This window comes from Cannabis sativa, unplaced genomic scaffold (assembly GCF_029168945.1).
Source record: "Cannabis sativa cultivar Pink pepper isolate KNU-18-1 unplaced genomic scaffold, ASM2916894v1 Contig7, whole genome shotgun sequence".
In the NCBI taxonomy this organism is placed as follows: Eukaryota; Viridiplantae; Streptophyta; class Magnoliopsida; order Rosales; family Cannabaceae; genus Cannabis; species Cannabis sativa.
This window is the reverse complement of record NW_026870043.1, coordinates 3670876-3689394: the sequence shown is the minus strand read 5'-3', so window position 1 is coordinate 3689394 and position 18519 is coordinate 3670876. Positions and strand designations below refer to the sequence as shown.

Sequence of the window (18519 nt, the reverse complement as noted above, 5' to 3'; positions counted from 1 at the left end):
GTTGAGATCATACTGCTTGTAAGACTCAGTTAATTGATTTTGATTAATCAATTATAATTCTAAAGTTAGACTATGTCTAGTTTATGAATTTTCACTAAGCAAGGGCGAAATTGTAAAGAAAAGAGATTCTAGGTTTATTTATTAATTAAGAGACTATATATGTCTAATTAATAAATATATTAAATGACAATATTATTTAATAATTAATTTTTAGTTATTAAATAATTAGAATTGGCATTTAAATGGTTGAATTTGAAAATTGGCGTTTTTGAGAAAATCAAATGCAAGAATGATAAAACAGCAAAATTGCAAAGTGAGGCCCATTATCCAAGCCCATGGCCGACCACACTTATAGGGTTTTATCATTTATTTATTTTTTCATTATTTTAATGTCAAATAATTCTAACCTAAACCTAGGTGGTTACCTATAAATAGATAGTGATGGCTCTCATTCACACTTAACTTTGTGAACTTCTGTCAGATGAAAACTGACCCTCTATCTTTTCTCTATAGGCCGAACCTCTTCCCTTCTCTTTTCTTCTCTAAATTTCGAAATCCTTGAGTGAATGAGTGAGTATTCACACACATCAAGTGGTATCTCAATCATAATGTGTAAGACAATGGAAAACCATCCAACAAGAAGGAGAATCAGCATCAAAGGAAGGAGAGAAAGAGATCCATGTTCAGATATTGATAATGCTCTGCTACAGAAAGGAATCAAGGGCTAGATATCTGAACGGAAGGAGTCATTATATTTCGCTGCACCCAATGTAAGGTTTCCTAAACTTTATATGTGTTTATTTCATTATTTTAGAATTCATATTAGGATGTTAATGAAACATACTTGTTATTAAATCTAGATTCTGGTAAAATATATCCAACAACTTGCCTCAGAGCTGTTTGAACGGTAGCTCGCCCCCACGTCCCTTGGTCAAATGAGGCTGCTTGCAGCCTCTTTCCTAGGCCAAAACCAGCATTCCGCGCGCGCAATGGTATGCAAAGCATACCCCCATGCCTCAAACTTGTTTTCGTCATAACTTTTGATTCAAAAGTCGTTTTTCATTGAAACAAAAGCCAATTTTTGGTAGAATTTTGTGTAGAATCTAAATTTTCAATTAAAGATCTAATTTTCAGAATAAAATTAATTTTTATTAATTTTTTAATTAATTAAAATTAGTTTCTGATATTAGTAGGCTTTGAATTTTGAAAATTTTATTTTTCACAAAGGAGCCTTATGGTTATTTTTGAAATTTTAGATTATTTTATTTATTTTAATTATAAAATCAGATGTTATTTTTTTAAAATTTTAAATGATCTTACTTTGATATTAAAATATTATCTTTTTAAAATAATCTTGTACTAATTTCAAAATTTGCTAACCATATCATATCTTTTTCAAATTTCTTATTTTCAAAAAATATTTTATTAATTAAAATTATAAGATTAGGAATATGTTAGGTTTAACATTTTATCTTATTAGACATTTTTTTTATTAAAATTATATTTTGGCAAAAATAACATGAGATTTGAAAAATTGGTTAGTTTAGTTTGAATAGATATTTTAGGGTTTCAAACCATAAATTTTTCAAACTTATTATTTTATTATTTTTTTAAATATTCTAACCATATAAAATATCTTATTTTTCAATTAGTTTATTTATGTAATATTTAAATTTATTAAATTATAAGACTTAGAATATAATAAAATATTGGTTAGATATTTTTGATTTTTTGTTAGAATTTAAGAAATTTAGGAGTTTGTTGAATTTTGAATTTTTCAAAAATTCTCTAACAACCTAAATTTGAATTCTAGTTAAGATATTTATTTTAAAATTTAATTTTATTTTAAATTTGAAAATTGAGATATTTTAGCTTACTTTCCAGATATTCCAGATCAGTTATTTGTTTGTATTGTTTGATTATATTATTATGTATTCAAAATTTTTTTTACAAACCTATTATTTATTTGATCTAAATTGCTATGATTAACTTGTTGACAGATCCAATGATTTGATTTTAATCATAGTTCAATTAACAATAGATCTTATAAATAATTTGTAACAGGTAAATTTTGCAATTTCTTTCAACTGTGTAAACCTAGTAACATGATAGGGCCCATCCAAATCTTTTGACCTGTGTGAACCTATATGTTTGCTATTGGTCTTAGATGCATATATGAAGCCCATTTAAGTTTTACTAAGTAAATGGACTAGGTTGCTAAAATGAATTTTGACATAAGTAAATTTATTTAGGCCCAATTAGATTTGGGCTTATCCAATGAATAACAATTATTTATTTAAAGGTTAAATTCTTCTCTTTTGGGCCTTGTGTGAGAGTTGGGGGCCAGTAGAAGTGGGTATGACATACTGAACCCAGCTCCCCCTCACATGAACTACCCCAATTGTGAAGGCCCATTTGCCTTATTTAAATAATTGTATTAGGTTAATTTTATTAGTCTAACCTAATTGAAATTGAATTAGCAACATAATTAACTTTTAAAATATATGAAATTTAATTTTTCATTTCATATTTTAAAGTTAATTTTAAAAAAACACTTAGTAAATGAAATTATTCTTGATAGTTATTTCTAGAACTAGTTATTTTTTTTCTAATATTTAATTAGGAAAATAAGTTAAGTATATTTTTCCTAGTATTAAATTAGAATTAATAATTAAAGTATTCTCTATACTTAATTATTTATTTCTTGAATTTAATAAATTTAATTAAATATTTAAGTTGATTTTCATCATGATACTTAAATATTATTATTTTCATGTTATTTAATTAAAATTAAAAATTATTTTAAGTTTTAAATCTTATTTCATATAACTTAAATTTGAATAATTTTCAATATATATTTTATTTTATTTTATTAATCTTTTTCCCACCATTTTAAAATTGCATTTTTTAAATGCAAAAATTTTGAATTTTATTTGAAAAATAGATTAAAGTTGTAAATTATTTATTTTAATTTTGGACCAACTTAAATCAATGATTTTTCATTCACTACTACAAAAACACCCTTTAGAGGCGGTTTTTAAGCCCTTTAGGCGTCGGTTTTCGCGAAATTCGCAACCGACGCCTATCAGGGCGACGCTAAAGGGTTTATTTGAACCGACGCCATATATACCCCTATGGCGTCGGTTCTTAGCTAGGAACCGACGCCATAGGGGTCCCTATGGCGTCGGTTCCTATCAAAAACCGACGCCATAGGTGGCGTAGCAACCGACGGTAAAGGGTCTCGCGAATTTCAGTTTTTCGATTTTTTTTTAATTTAATTATATTATTTTAATTTTATATTTATTAATTTATATACATATTTATTTAATTTAAATTACATATTTATTTAAATTTTAAATTACATATTTATTTAATTTAATTATATATTAATTACATTTTAAATTAATTAGTAATTAAATTTGGGTAAAAACATAATTTGATTTCATAAAAATAATTAAATATTACACAAACATGTAAAATTAGTTAAAAATATTAATAAGTTAATAAATCTAATTACAAGTTAATCTATAAAAATTACATAATGAAGAAAAATTCTTCGACCTTTGAACCTCAATCGTCACCGTGAATCACCGCCATCAATTGTTCGATCCACTTTCGCTGTAGTGGTAAAATTTCTGTTTTTGGATCGTATTGCTTCTTACCCCCAAACTGTTAAAAAAATTAAAAATTTATATTAGTTTATGTATATGTATATTATATATTTGTTATTATAAAATTTATATACTATGATCAATAATTAAAACTTACAGCTTTTTGATCTTCTATGTAACGGTTGGGGTTGGCACGTGCGACGATGTCAGTCATATATTTCAAAACATAAAAACCGCATTCTTGGCTTTTAGGTTGTCTTGGACAATTTGCTTGTGCAATTCCTTGCCACGGGCCAAGATACTGATGTGCGTCCCCTATATACATGAATGCCCTGTTTGGAAAAATTATATTAGCATTTCAATTCGTTAGTTAATTTAAATTCGTTACATAAGAAGTCATTAAATACTTACCTTCCGATCATTTGTTCTATTTCTTCGGGAATTGGGCGGCCTTTTAGAGGGTTTAAATGGATAATTTTCTTTGGCGCAACCACCACTAGCGTCCAATGCATCCTAGAAAATTATATTGGAATATAAGTAAGATAGTATAAAAATAATTTGAAGACATAATATAGAAATGAACAATTAGCACTAAAGAATTTAATAAAGTTTACCCGATATTCCAAGGAATAAAGAACATTTGGTGGTTGCTGTTCATTAATGATAACCAATTAGCCAATCGTCTTGCCGCATCGTCAAAAGACTGACTCTGTTCTTCATCGCTGATCCCATGCACTGTGAGAAGCTCTGGGTCGTAAAACTTGAAAATTTTTCTCAGACCGTTGATGCTCTCCCATATGTGCCTGCCAAAAAAAAGTGTTAGTGCCTTATAATAATTTAACTATAATTTGATATAAGGTTAATTAGATTAAAGAAGAGTATACATCATTCCAAACAGCATTCCACCGGTTGCCGATGTAGTTACACGTAGCAACATGCTGCAAATCCTCTCCAGATAAAATGATCTGGGTACGCGGTGCAATGAATCCTCGGGGGACAGAAATTGTGATTATATCACGTTTATCTTTGAGCCTTAGGAATTCATGAATCATCCATTTCAGCGAATTAGGGATCAACGCCATCTTCTCTTCCGTGAACAACTCATCTTCCCGTGCACCACGGCTTTGTGGAGAAAGCATCGGAGCTTTCCCCTTTGACGCATCATGTCTTGAGGGCGGTTGAGCGAGTGGACCCTAAACAAAACAGAACATAATATATATATATATATCAAATTTTATCTAATTTCTACCGAAATTTCGGCAGCATAACGGTTGTAATTGAATGATCCCAAAAATTTTGAACATGGCTGTATAACGACAAATAACACATATATAACAGTAGTTTGTTCATCCATCCCACCGCAGCACATATATTCGCAGAACCTACTTCACTACGGATGAATATTGAAATATTCAAACTCCACTAATCATTAATAATTAATTTCAGTTGAGAAGTTACCTCGGTTGTTAAAATTAAGTGTTTAGGCCAAGGAAGGAACATCTGGTACACGTCCCTAACATATCTGAACTCTTCAAGTGGGACTGGGATTTCAGCGTCCTCTTGCAGGATTTCCGAAACCATGATCCGAGCATGTGAATCATCGTAATCCTGGCAGTGAACTTTGATCTCACCCACATGCTCGTACAAATACCCTCGGGCCACAATATTGTCGATGTTGTCAGAGCAGAGATGTACTTGCTGATTAAGGGCCGCATGGTCATCAAAATTGTATAGGATACCTTGGTCGTTGAGGGAAATGAACTCCTCAGCATAAATTTGTGGTTGTACCTCATCCTGAGGAGCGTATGGTTGTGGAACATACGCCTCACCAGCCACCTCTCCTTCTTCCTCTTGTTCGGCAGCGTTCCTCTGCTGCTTAAGGGATTGGACTTCGGCTTTTAATTGTTCAATCTCCTTCGCTTGCCGAGCCACAACATCGAGACACTTCCCTTTTCTTCTGCCGAGAGCAGTTGAGATGCCCTGGACAGGACCCTACAAATCATATAATGCAAATTAGCAACGATTTCATTTGTGTAACTAAATAAATAACATTTGAAGTAATAGCATACCCAGCAGCCACGACACGTCCGGGATGCTGCGGTGTCCGAGCGCTGCGTGAGGATATCGTTTTGGCCACTGGACCTGAATTTGTCCCTGACTAAGCTTCTCCTCTAATTGAGCCTAATGCACGCATATATTCAAGCAATTAGTATATGAATTATATACACTAACTCTAATTGAATTATATATTCAAGCAATTAGTATATGAATTAATATATACTTACTATCTTCTCGGCAATTTCCTTGTCGTAATCAGTGACAAGTTTTCTACTCTTGGTGCGAGATTTAATCCAAACACGGTGGCGGGGAGGATCTCGCAACCTCGAGGTCCTTTTTCTACATAACGTTATAACAATGAAATGAGTACCAATTAAATTTTATAGCACATTATAGCACATTAAATTTTTAGTATTACTTACCACAGCTTCCCGTACGTTCACCATCCCACTCCGACCACTTCGATGTCTGGATTGAATTTTTGAGGAACGTTCACGTTGCACCTTACTCAATTCCTACAATGCCAAAAAAATACATTAGATACATGTACTTGTATTTAAGAGTTTATCTTAGTGTTAATATAATCAGCGTACCGTAAATTCGGGAGTTAGTCTACTTTCAACAAATTTGCACCAATCGCCAGCGTCGATCTCCGGTGCTTTTCGGGGACTTGTGCCGCCGTCCCGCATCATTCTCTTTCAACGCGGGCATTATGATGTCTTTTGTCATCCTATTCTTGAAGTCTTTCATTAACTTCCCAGCTAGGATGAGACAATCATGTTTGAAGGTGTCCGGCACAATGAACCCCGTCTATTTTGAAGGAAAACAAACACGGTTAGAGTCAACATTTGGAGTAATAGAAAAACAAATCAAAATTCTAACAAATAATAGCTTACCTGAATGTCTTTCCAAACTTTATTTTTCGCAGTACGGTTGACTTCTTTCCAATTTTTATAAGCCAACCCTATTGTCTGCCGACATCCGACTCCCGAGTGGATACGAGCTTCGCGTAGCTTTTTCCACGGTATTGACCTTTATCATTAACTTCGAGGGCCACTCTTTTGCCCCGATCCATTAGTTTGGATATTTCATTCATTTGCGTCGGCCCTCGTGTAGGTATTGTGGTTGGACACTCATTTTACGCTCCCGAATCGGATCACGATTCGAGTTCGCCATGTCTACACCATTAACAAACAAACTTCAAAGTTAGCTACATATATAACAAGTAGTGTATATGAAATATTAAAAGCATAAACAAATTGTTAAGTATTCAGGACCATTCACAACCACAATATAAAGTAAGCTATATATCAAGTTACCAATTAGACACGTTTTCTTTTCTTTTTTTGTTTATGTTTGCCTGAATCACAATTGACCCATATTCCCTCATTGATATCGTTTCTAATGTATTCAGCGTCGTCTTCCTCAATGTTACGATCAATTCCCATGAGTTGCTCATGAATTGGTTGTCCAACAATGAAGTCATCGTAACATAAGTCAGCATTCTCCTCATCCTCTTCAGTCTCTAAGAACCTCCTCTCGGTGTCGATAAAACAATAGACCATTTATCATTAGCGGATCGTAAATGTAAAAAACTTGAGCCGCTTGGCTAGCCATGATGAATGGATCATTCTTGCTTCCTCTCTTACTTAAATCAACCAAAGTAAAACCAAGCTCGTCGAGTTTTTACTCCAACGTTGTTGTCAACCCAAGAACACTTAAAAGTGGAATTCGGAACGCAAAATAATTGAGCTCCCATATTTCTTCAATGACCCCGTAATACGTCATAGTACCTAAAACAGGGTTTCTATCTTTTGCACTTGCAAAGTGCATAGTTTCTGCGACGATACGTATCCCACTATTTTGAACCTCTCGAGCATCATCTCTTGACTTTGTATGAAAACGTTTACCCCTTACAATGTACGCTTCATGCTTTGCAACCGCAAAAGTTGGTCCAAGGGCAATACGACTCAACACATCAGATACTCCATGATTCGGTTCGTTCAACTTTGCTATAATGGTATTCCTTAACCACCCAATGAAAGTTTGACGATGTTGGTATGCAACCCATTTTTGTTTATTTTTTTGATTTCTTGGAACCATTGATTGTAACAGCTCCATATGGTCACTGTAAAACAAGTAAGATAAATCAAGTTATTGTTCATCGTGACTTAAGTAATGTTAATCAAACAAAAGGTACTTACGTTATATATGGTTGAACCTGCGTTATTGTTCATCACGACTAATTGAGCTTGATCTAGTTCAAGCTTGGACACTGTCACCATTGTCCCTTTGCCCCTTAATCCTCTATCAACATCATCTGGGTCAGTTCTTGGTTTGCTAATTCCTATAGCCTCAACTCCAGCCATGTACTCTGAACAAAATTCCATAGCCTCTTCAGATATGTAGCACTCAACCATACATGCTTCTGGCCGATAGTGGTTACGCACATAACTTTTAAGTACCTTCATATTTCTTTCAAATGGATACATCCATCTCGCCCACACCTAGCCCACACAGCCTTGCTTCTCTCACTAGATGAACCATTAAATGGATCATGATGTCGAAAAAAGATGGCGGAAAAAACTTTGCCAGGTTGCACAATGTTTTGACTACATGTTCATGTAATGCATCTAACTTATCCAATTCTAATTCCTTCCCGCACAGCCTATTAAAGAAAATGCAAACATGTGTCAAACACTCTCGAACATTTTTTGGCAAGACTGATCTAATGGCAATTGGAAGTAGATGTTGCATTAACGCATGACAATCATGTGATTTCAGACCCATTAGTTTCAATTCAGTCTCATTCACCAAGTTTTTGATGTTAGACGAGTAACCATCGGGTACTTTCATATTTGCAAGTGATTTGCAAACTGTTTGTTTCTCTTTTTTGGATAAAGTGAAACAAGCAGGAGGCAAATATAAACGTTCACCTTTCTTCTCAGGTGCCAGAGATTGTCGTATACCCATTTCAACGAGATCTAAACGACTATTTAGACCGTCCTTAGTTTTGCCGGGAATATCAAGTAAGGTACCAATAATACTCTCACACACATTTTTTTCAATATGCATGACATCCAAACAATGTCGAACTAGTAGACTTTTCCAATATGGAAGACGAAAGAAGATTGACTTTCTTTGAAAACAACCATTAGTTTTTTTATTTTTTTGCGTCTTTCCATACTTAAAATCTACAAGTTGAACTTGTTGGAGAATTTGTTCCCCAGACAGTGGCAAAGGAGCCATATCACCCTCTTCAGTACCATCGAATGCTTTCTTCTTCCGTCTATCAGGATGATTTGCAGGCAAGTACCGTCTGTGACCCATATAACACATCTTGTGTCCATTTGCCAAGCGACGAGCCGATGTGTTAGTGCAACAAATCGGACAACCTTCGTAACCTTTTGTGCTTAAGCCTGATAAATTACTATAAGAAGGGAAATCACTGACAGTCCACAACAACACAGCTTTCAGATTAAAAAATGCTTTTTTAAAACCATCATAGACCTGAACCCCGTTCTCATACAATTCTATTAAATCGTCAATCAATGGTTCCAAATATACATCGATATTATGTCCAGGTTGTTGCGGGCACGATATCATTAAAGAAAGCATGTTAAATTTCCTCTTCATCACTAACCAGGGAGGAAGATTGTACATAACTAGGAAGACAGGCCATGAACTATGACGACTACTTAGAGATCTATGTGGATTTACTCCATCCGCAGACAGACCGAGACGAATGTGTCTTGGTTCAGATTTGAATTCAGGGTTTATGTAGTTCACTTTTTTCCAAGCTTGGGAATGCGGGATGTCTAAGTTTTCCATCTTTCACTCTCTTGGTCTCATGCCAAATCAAATTTTCGAGAATGTTACGCACTACGATATAATCGTTTCGATCGCGGAATCAAAGGCATGTACCACATCACTTTTTGGGGGATAAGTTTCCTATTCTCCTTACTCTTGTTTACTTTATGGCGGGATAAACCGCAAGTCGGGCAATAATTCATGTCTGCATATTCCTTACGATATAAAATGCAATCGTTCGGACATGCATGAATTTTTTCATACTTCAATCCTATAGAATTTAACGTTTTTTCACTTCATAAGTAGATTCGGAAAGCAGTTGGCAAATGGTAAGATATCTTTAAAAGCGACTAAAAATTGAGTGAAACATTTATCGCTCACTCCATTTTCTGCTTTTATGTTGTAAAACTTTACCATTGTTGGTAATCTTAGTTTTTTACAACCATCGAACAGAGGTTTATCAGCATCACTAAGAAAATTATCGAATTTCTCAGGATCATTAAGACATTCCTCCTGTGCTTCGTTAAGCAAGTCCAATGGATAATCATCAAAATCATTACCCTCGATATCATCTACCCCCCGCTTTCCTAATGGATATGGATCATTAGGTAAATGTTCGCCATGGTAATACCAATTAGTGTAACTTCTATTGAAACCTCGTAAATACACATGGTCCTTAATCATTGTAATATTCCCTTTAGATACATTACAACAATCTACACACGGACAATGAATACGATCGTGATTTGTAGAATTCTTTAAGGCAAACTCTAAAAATGCATCGAACCCTACTTGAAATCGCAGTGTGTCTCTCTCCTCACGCATCCATGATTTATCCATAACAAAAATCCTATCCAAAAAAATTCAGTATTTAGTAACTACTTATAGCTAGTTACTAATTACACAATGTAACTAACTAAGTTTCTCACAATTTATTCATATTAATTTATAAATTACTTAAATTCTCGTTTTAGATTAGTTCATATTATTAGGTTGTTTTGTTGATTAGAATGTTATTAAAATGTTAAATATTTTTAATAAATAAAATTGAGGGGAAAAATTTTTGGTAAAGCAATAAAGGTATTAACTAATATTTTCCCCTTTTAATTAACTTTTGCTCTTTATTTTCTTTGAAAAATAAAAATCCACATTGAACCTCTCAAATGAAAGAAAAAAAAATAAAAAAAGAAGGATTTTATATGTTTATTTTGTTAATTTATTTAGTAACTAATTATATCTAGTTACTAATTACACAATGTAACTAACTAAGTCTCTCACACAATTTATTCATATTAATCTAAAAATTACTCAAATTTTCGTTTTACATTAGTTCATGTTATTAGGTTGTTTAGTTGATTATAATGTTGGTAAAATTAAAAAGTTTTCATAAATGTGAATATTATTATTTTTTATGTGACCTAACTTCTTATTACTATGTTATAATTAACTATATTATGAATGGTTTTTGTTAATTCCATTTTTGGCATATTTAATTGACAAAAATATTTTATTATTTAATGTATATTTCGGCTGGCATATAATTGATATGGTTTCCATATTTGTGTAAATCAAACTTGAAAGGAAAGTTGTCTAGCTTTCCTATTTTTGGAAAAAAGGTAAAAATGGTAAGTTTGGTTACCCATTTCGTTTTTTATCTAACCAGCTGTTATTCTGATCTTGTGTTGAGTTTCCCATTTTCTAAGATCAGGTTTCTTGAAGAGAAAACCGGAGCTAGACTTTCCTTTTCTATAAAAGGAAAGTTGTAGTTACTGCCCACGATTCTGTATGTACAGAAACGGAAATTCCTGGACTGATTGAAGAATTATTTTAGGGAAGTTTCTAGTGGGTTGAGGTCTTGTTCAGACCGAATGTAAGCTGTCTATGAGATGTATATTCATTATAAATACATCCCATAGCTGCTAGGTTTTGCATCTCTTTCACACACTTAGAATTGCTTTCATATCTTAAGGAAAGAGTGTCTTTGTTTAGTACCTCTCTTGGTACCTCTCTTGTATCTTTGAATTTCATTCATATCTTTAGAAAAGAGAGTCTTTGATTTGTAGAGAAGAGTTGTTCTACTCTTACTCTGTTTATTTGTTGTTTGTATTGTCTTGAGTCTGTATTCAAGTCTACAACGAAGAAGAACATCAGTGCACCTTCGGGAGAAGGGTATTTACAAGCTTTCGGGAGATTGCTTTTGAAGTCTTGCATCGGGAGGATACAAGCACACAACCTTCGGGAGATGGTTGTATAGGCTTTCGGGAGATAGCCTTTAAGCCTTGAATCGGGAGGATTCAAGCACTCTTCAAGGTGATCGAAGGGAGTTCGAGCACTTGGAGTTTTATCAAGATTCGGTTAGTAGGTGGAATACATCAAGCTTGCGGCATACAATAAGAGGGAGTCTATTTATGCATAAGTCAATTACTTTGTATTTTTGATACCGATCTAATGAATCTTATCTCTGGGCGTGGCCCCGTGGACTAGTAACAATCTGAAAGGATTGTTGAAACCACGTACAAAAATCTTGTGTGTTTTTACTTTTATGCACTGTTTGTTTTTCTGGGTTTCTCTGGAGTTACGGAGTTGCATTCTGTAACTACAGAAAACTGTTTTCAGTACCAGTTTTATTATTCCGCATTTAATTAATCATTTAATTAAATAATCAAACTGGGAATATTAAAATACGGAATTTCAATTGGTATCAGAGCAAGTCACTAAATTCTTAGTGAGATCTTGAGGTTATTCCGTTTAACTTGTTTTGTGTGAGATGTCTTTGTTTGCAGAAGGAAGTTCCATCTCTAGACCTCCCCTATTGAATGAGTCGAATTATCCTTATTGGAAGGTCAGGATGAGAGCTTTCATCAAATCGCAAGATGAGAAAGCATGGAGAGCTATTCTTACAGGGTGGTCTCAACCTGCGAAAATGATGAAAAAGGTAATACTCAGGTAAAATCTGAACTCAGTTGGACCACTGAAGATGAAAAACTGTCTAGTTATAATAATAAGGCTTTACATGCTATTTTTAATGGTGTTGGTGAAGGTTTTATTAAATTAATATCATCTTGTGAATCTGCAAAAGAAGCATGGGAAATCCTTCAAATTCAATTTGAAGGTACTGCTGATGTAAAGAGATCACGATTTACCATGCTTCAAACTAGATTTGATGAATTGAGAATGTCAGATACTGAAACTTTAAATGATTTCTATGAAAGATTATCTGATATTTCTAATGAGTTTTTTGCCTTGGGAGAAAAACTAGATGAATCTGTCTTGGTTCGAAAAATTGTTCGAGTTCTTCCTGACAGGTTTGATACAAAATTGCTTGCAATGGAAGAGGCAAAAGATTTTGGCAAAATGAAGGTTGAGGAACTCATGGGATCTTTAAGAACCTTTGAGTTGAATCAACAAATCAAGAAAAAGAGTAAGCAAAATCTCTCGAATGAGAAAAGCAAAGGTATTGCCTTTAATGCTTCTGAAAATATTGTTTCTGATGATGAAAATAATGATGAAATGGTTCTATTGGCAAAAAATTTCCAAAAATTCTTGAAATGCGGTGGAAATAAAAAGTTCTTTTCAAAGAACCCAAAAGGTAACATTTCTGGTAACATCCCTCTAAACCTTTTCCAGCTAACAATAAAGGTATTAAATGCAGAGAATGTGAAGGTTTTGGTCACACTCAATCCGAATGTGCTAATACCTTAAAGAAAAATAAAAAGGGATTGAATGTTACTTGGAGTGATGATTCTGAGAGTAGTGAGGATGAAAAAGAAAAAGTTGTCCTAACAAGTGTTTTGTCAAGAAATTTGCAGGAAAAAGGAAAAAGCATTTGCTTGAACAATATCCTGATCAATGACAACAAGGAAGAATCCAGATCCGAATCAGATGAGTCAGAAATTGATGAGGATTCCATGATTGAATCCTACAAGGTAATGTTTGGTAAGTGGTTGGAAACTAGTGCTGAAAATCGCTCCCTGGTTAAAGATAATAAAATTTTGTGTAACAACATTAATGAGTTGGAAGATAAACTCAAATGTTGTGAATCTGAATTGTCCTTAAAAGAGTCAAAAATTATTTCTTTAACCAAGGAAATTGATAACATTAAAAAGAATGTTAAAATGTTAAATCCAGGTTCCACCATCTTTGAAAAAATTCAAAAATCTGGCCAAACCAATCATGCTGGGCTGGGTTATGTTCCAAATCAACCTGTGTCTAATACCACTAATAGTTTTGTTTCTGGAAGAACTGTTTCTACCTCGCAGGTCTCTGTCTCGACAGCAAAGCACTCTGTTGTTACAGAAAAGAAGCAGCACGGTAAGTTTGACAACTTCAAAGGGAAAGGAAGACGTTTCATTCCTATTTGCCATTTTTGTGGAGTAAAAGGTCACATTCGACCTAAATGCATAACCATGCATAACATGTTTAAATCTAATTACATTGGAAATAAACATGTTTTACAAAAACAAAAATGGGTTGTCAAAAACAAATGCTTGGTAGGTTCTACTTGTTTTAAAACTGTTGCTTCTAACATGTGGTATTTTGATAGTGGTTGTTCCAAACACATGACAGGTGAAAAAGAATTTCTTGTGAACATAAGACCAATGCACTGTGGAGAAGTTACATAGTGCATTGGTAAAGTCATAGGAATGGGAACTCTCAAGTTCGAAGGGCTTCCTAAACTAAAGAATGTCATGTTGGTTGAAGGACTAAAAGCTAATCTACTTAGCATTAGTCGATTTGTGATCGGGGTTATCTTTGTGAGCTTTGATAGCAATCATTGCTATGTATATAATATTCTTGATGAAATTGTGTTACAAGGGCTGCGATCTAGTGATAATTGTTATACTCTCACTACGCATGCCACTTGGCAGTATGTCATTGAAAATGTTACCGACCTATGGCATGAAAAACTTGGTCACATTCACTTTAAAAATCCGAAAAAATTATCTCGTTTCGGGGATTGTTCGAGGATTACCTAAATTAGGTAAAGAGTCATTGGGAAAATGTGGTCCATGCCGGTTAGGTAAGCAATCGAAAATTTCTCACAAGAGTGTCCCGGATGTGAATACTTCCGAGTTCTCGAACTCTTGCACATGGACTTAATGGGTCCAATCCAGGTAGAAAGCTTAAATGGTAAAAGATATATTTTTGTTTGTGTTGATGATTTTTCTCGATTCTCATGGGTGGATTTTTTGAGAGAAAAATCTGATACTTTTGAAGCTTTCCAAACTCTGTGTTTGAAATTACGAGTTGAAAAAGATTGTAACATTGGCAAAATTGTTAGGATTAGGAGTGATCATGGTAAGGAATTTGAAAATACCGTATATGATGAATTTTGTAAAGCTAACGGTATTTCTCATGAATTTTCTGCTCCTAAAACTCCTCCACAAAATGGAGTGGTTGAAAGAAAGAATCGTACTCTAGCAGAAATGGCTAGAGTAATGTTGAATAGCAAGAAGCTCACAAAGCGCCTTTGGGCCGAAGCCATTAACACTGCTTGCTATACCATCACCGAGTATTCTTGCGCCAGTGTACTCACAAAACACCATATGAAATCCGGAAAGGTAAGAAACCAAATGTAAGTCACTTTCATGTGTTCGGATGTAAGTGTTATATTTTACGAGATCGTGATTACATTGGTAAATTTGATTCTAAAAGTGATGAAGGTGTTTTCTTAGGATATTCCACAAATAGTAGGGCATATCGTGTGTATAACATGAGAACCCAAACTGTTATGGAATCTGCTAATGTTGTTGTTGATGATCTAAAAGATTTTTCTGAGTTTTCCACAGAAGAACAGATTGAAGATTTGCTTGAAAAACCTGCTGCTGAGGAAAAGGAACCTGACGAAGCTTCAGAAGCAGTCGTCGAGGTTACTGTGCAGGAATCTGTTGCTACAGAAAATCCAACAACAAAAGAATCCGAGTATCCTTTAAATTCAATCACTGATCCAATACAGAGGGAACCATCCTCCAGGGTTAAAAAGAATCATCCTTCAGATCTCATCCTTGGAAACTTGGATGAGAGCATGGTTACAAGAAGAAAATATGCCAATATAATTCAATTTTTATGTTTTATTTCTTCTTTAGAACCTAAATCTGTAAAAGAAGCTTTAATGGATGAAGATTGGTTTTTAGCTATGCAGGATGAGCTTCATCAGTTTGTTCGAAACAAAGTCTGGAAAATGATTCCAAGACCACCGTTTGTGAACATCATTGGAACCAAGTGGATCTTCAAAAATAAGAGTGATGAGTTTGGCACTATCATTCGAAACAAGGCAAGGTTGGTTGCCCAAGGATACACTCAAGTTGAGGGTGTTGACTTTGATGAAACATTTGCTCCAGTAGCTAGACTGGAATCGATCAGGTTACTTCTTTCCATAGCTTGCATTCTTGGTATTAAATTGTATCAAATGGATGTCAAATCCGCTTTTTGAATGAAATTTTGTTAAAAGAAGAAGTGTATGTGGAACAACCTAAAGGGTTTGAGGATCCACATTTTCCTGATCATGTTTATAAGTTAGACAAGGCTTTGTATGGTCTAAAACAAGCACCACGTGCTTGGTATGAGCGTCTAACTGAATTCTTGCTTTCTCATGATTACAAGAGAGGAAATGTTGATAAAACACTTTTCATCAAAAACATTAATTCTGATGTGATTGTTGCTCAAATATATGTTGATGATATTGTGTTTGGCTCTACTTCTAACTCTGAAGTGCAGGTTTTTGTTTCCCAAATGCAAAAGGAGTTCGAAATGAGTATGGTAGGTGAACTCACTTATTTTCTCGGTCTTCAAGTGAAGCAATCAGATGAGGGAACTTTTGTCACTCAAAGTAAGTATGCGAAGAATTTGGTGAAAAAATTTGGCCTTGAAAAAGCCAAACATACCAACACTCCCATGAGCACAACTTTGAAATTAAGCAAAGATGAACAAGGAGTAAAGGTAGATCAAACTTTGTATCGAAGTATGATAGGAAGTTTGCTTTATCTTACTGCTAGTCGTCCTGATATTTGCTATAGTGTTGGTGTTTGTGCACGTTATCAGGCTAATCCCATGGAATCCCATCTTTCTGCTGTGAAAAGAATCATTCGCTATGTAAATAGCACTATTGATTTTGGGATTTGGTTTTCAAAAGACACTAATTCTAACCTTGTTTGCTTTAGTGATGCTGATTGGGCAGGTAATGCTGATGATAGAAAAAGTACTAGTGGTGGATGTTTCTATCTTGGAAACAATTTGGTTTCATGGCATAGCAAGAAGCAAAACTCAATCTCTTTGTCCACAGCAGAGGCTGAGTACATTCTTTGCGGGTAGTTGTTGTACCCAATTGTTATGGATGAAACAAATGATGGCAGATTATGGGTTTGATTTGAAAACTTTAACCATTTTTTGTGATAACACTAGTGCTATAAACATTTCTAAGAATCCTGTTCAACACTCTCGCACTAAGCACATAGACATTCGTCATCACTTTATTAGAGAGCTTGTGGAAAATAAAATTCTTGTCTTAGAATATGTTGAAACTAGCAAACAAATTGCAGATATTTTTACTAAAGCTCTTGACTCGGTCCGATTTATTTCTCTAAGGAAATCCTTAGGGGTTTGTACTGTTTAATGCTTTTATTTTTCCATAGTCCTTGATATTTGAGTTGTCTTAGAGTTCATAATGTCTTGTCTTTGTCCTAGAAGAAAATTTCACCCTTATAAGAATTTCAGTCATTATTTTATTGCTAATATTGTAATATTATGATGTCATACAGGTTTGTCAGGAAAATTGTCCACTCCTCACAGGAATATTCAGGTTCATCAAACAGTGTTATGTAAGCTACCATTTTCGAATGATGTTGTTCAAAAAACTGTGTGTTCAAGCTCCATTGGATGAATAGAGCTACCTATCTCAATGTGTGAAAGCCATCTCTGAGTAAGTTGGAACTATGTAATTAGGAGTTATGTAGAAGATACGCTACCATTGAAAAGGGCTACCATTGAGGTAGTGTGACAGCGTCTCCTATGGGTACAATTTATCAGAAAAAGTCTTTATGACAAATTGGGCAATGTTCCCTGCTTACACTTTCACACACTAATGCTTGACACAGTTTGTGGTAAAATGTGTTTTTTTTTTCTCGAAAATGGTGTTATAAAGCTATTACATACTGTTTGATGTGCTTTAATATTCTTGGTGATGGAGTCAATTTTTCCTGTGAACCGGTATGACCTCATTCTATTACTTCATTAGTTTGATAAAATAATTTCTGATTATTCTTATGAGTTTGATTTTTTCATCAGGGACAAAGACAAATGGACATTGTGAATTCTAGTTGCAAAAATATCAAGGCTATTTTATTTTTCTGTCTTTTTATCAAAAAAATAAAAAATAAAAAATAAAAAAAATAAAACAAAAAAAATAATAAAAAAAAAAGGTTCGTGATCGAGTTGTCAAGTGAGCTTTGTTAAAAATTTTGTTATTTTTTTGTTATGTTTCATTATGTTCTTAGACACAATTTTTGCTCTTAAGTGGTGATTAATGCTTTTTGTGTCTTGGTGTGTTCTCTTGTTCCTTATTTGCAATTTTTTTTCTTTGGGGGGCATTTTCTGAAAAAATAAAAGAAAAAGGGGGGCATATTTTTTTTCGAATTCTTTTTCGAATCCTTGTATACGAATTCTTTTTCGAATCCTTGTATATATTTTTTCTTTTATTTTTTACTTTATGGAAACATGTTTTAATTGTATTTATTTTAGAATGTTTCCTTTATTTGTGGAGATTTGGTCTTTTTGGTGTGTATAGGAAACTTGTAATTAAATAATTAACTATTTGTTGGTTTCCTTTTTGGTGGCAATTTCGGTTTTGGTAAGGGCCTTTAAATTCTTAGATTTTGTGGGGATTGTTGGTTTCCTTTTTTCATTTAAGGAAACATTGACCAAACTTTGAAAAATGTTTTTTGGTTTCCTTTTTTTTTCCTCTCCACACGTGGGTCAAAGGTAAGGAAGTTCCTTCCTTTTCAGTTTTTTTTTAAATTTTGGGCATTTAAAATTGGAAGTTATA

The 18519-nt window shown here is 33.8% G+C and overlaps 1 protein-coding gene across 1 annotated transcript; it reads right to left on the bottom strand.

Annotated features, from left to right (window-relative positions):
- Positions 1 to 3247: 3247 nt before the first annotated feature.
- Positions 3248 to 4509, bottom strand: LOC133033422 (uncharacterized). Its single transcript, XM_061108135.1, has 5 exons — positions 4496 to 4509; positions 4226 to 4414; positions 4023 to 4124; positions 3769 to 3943; positions 3248 to 3669 (listed from the first exon to the last, which is right to left on the bottom strand). The coding sequence occupies exons 1-5, from the start codon at positions 4498 to 4500 to the stop codon at positions 3571 to 3573; spliced, it is 570 nt and encodes a 189-aa protein (XP_060964118.1). The 5' UTR covers positions 4501 to 4509; the 3' UTR covers positions 3248 to 3570.
- Positions 4510 to 18519: the final 14010 nt, after the last annotated feature.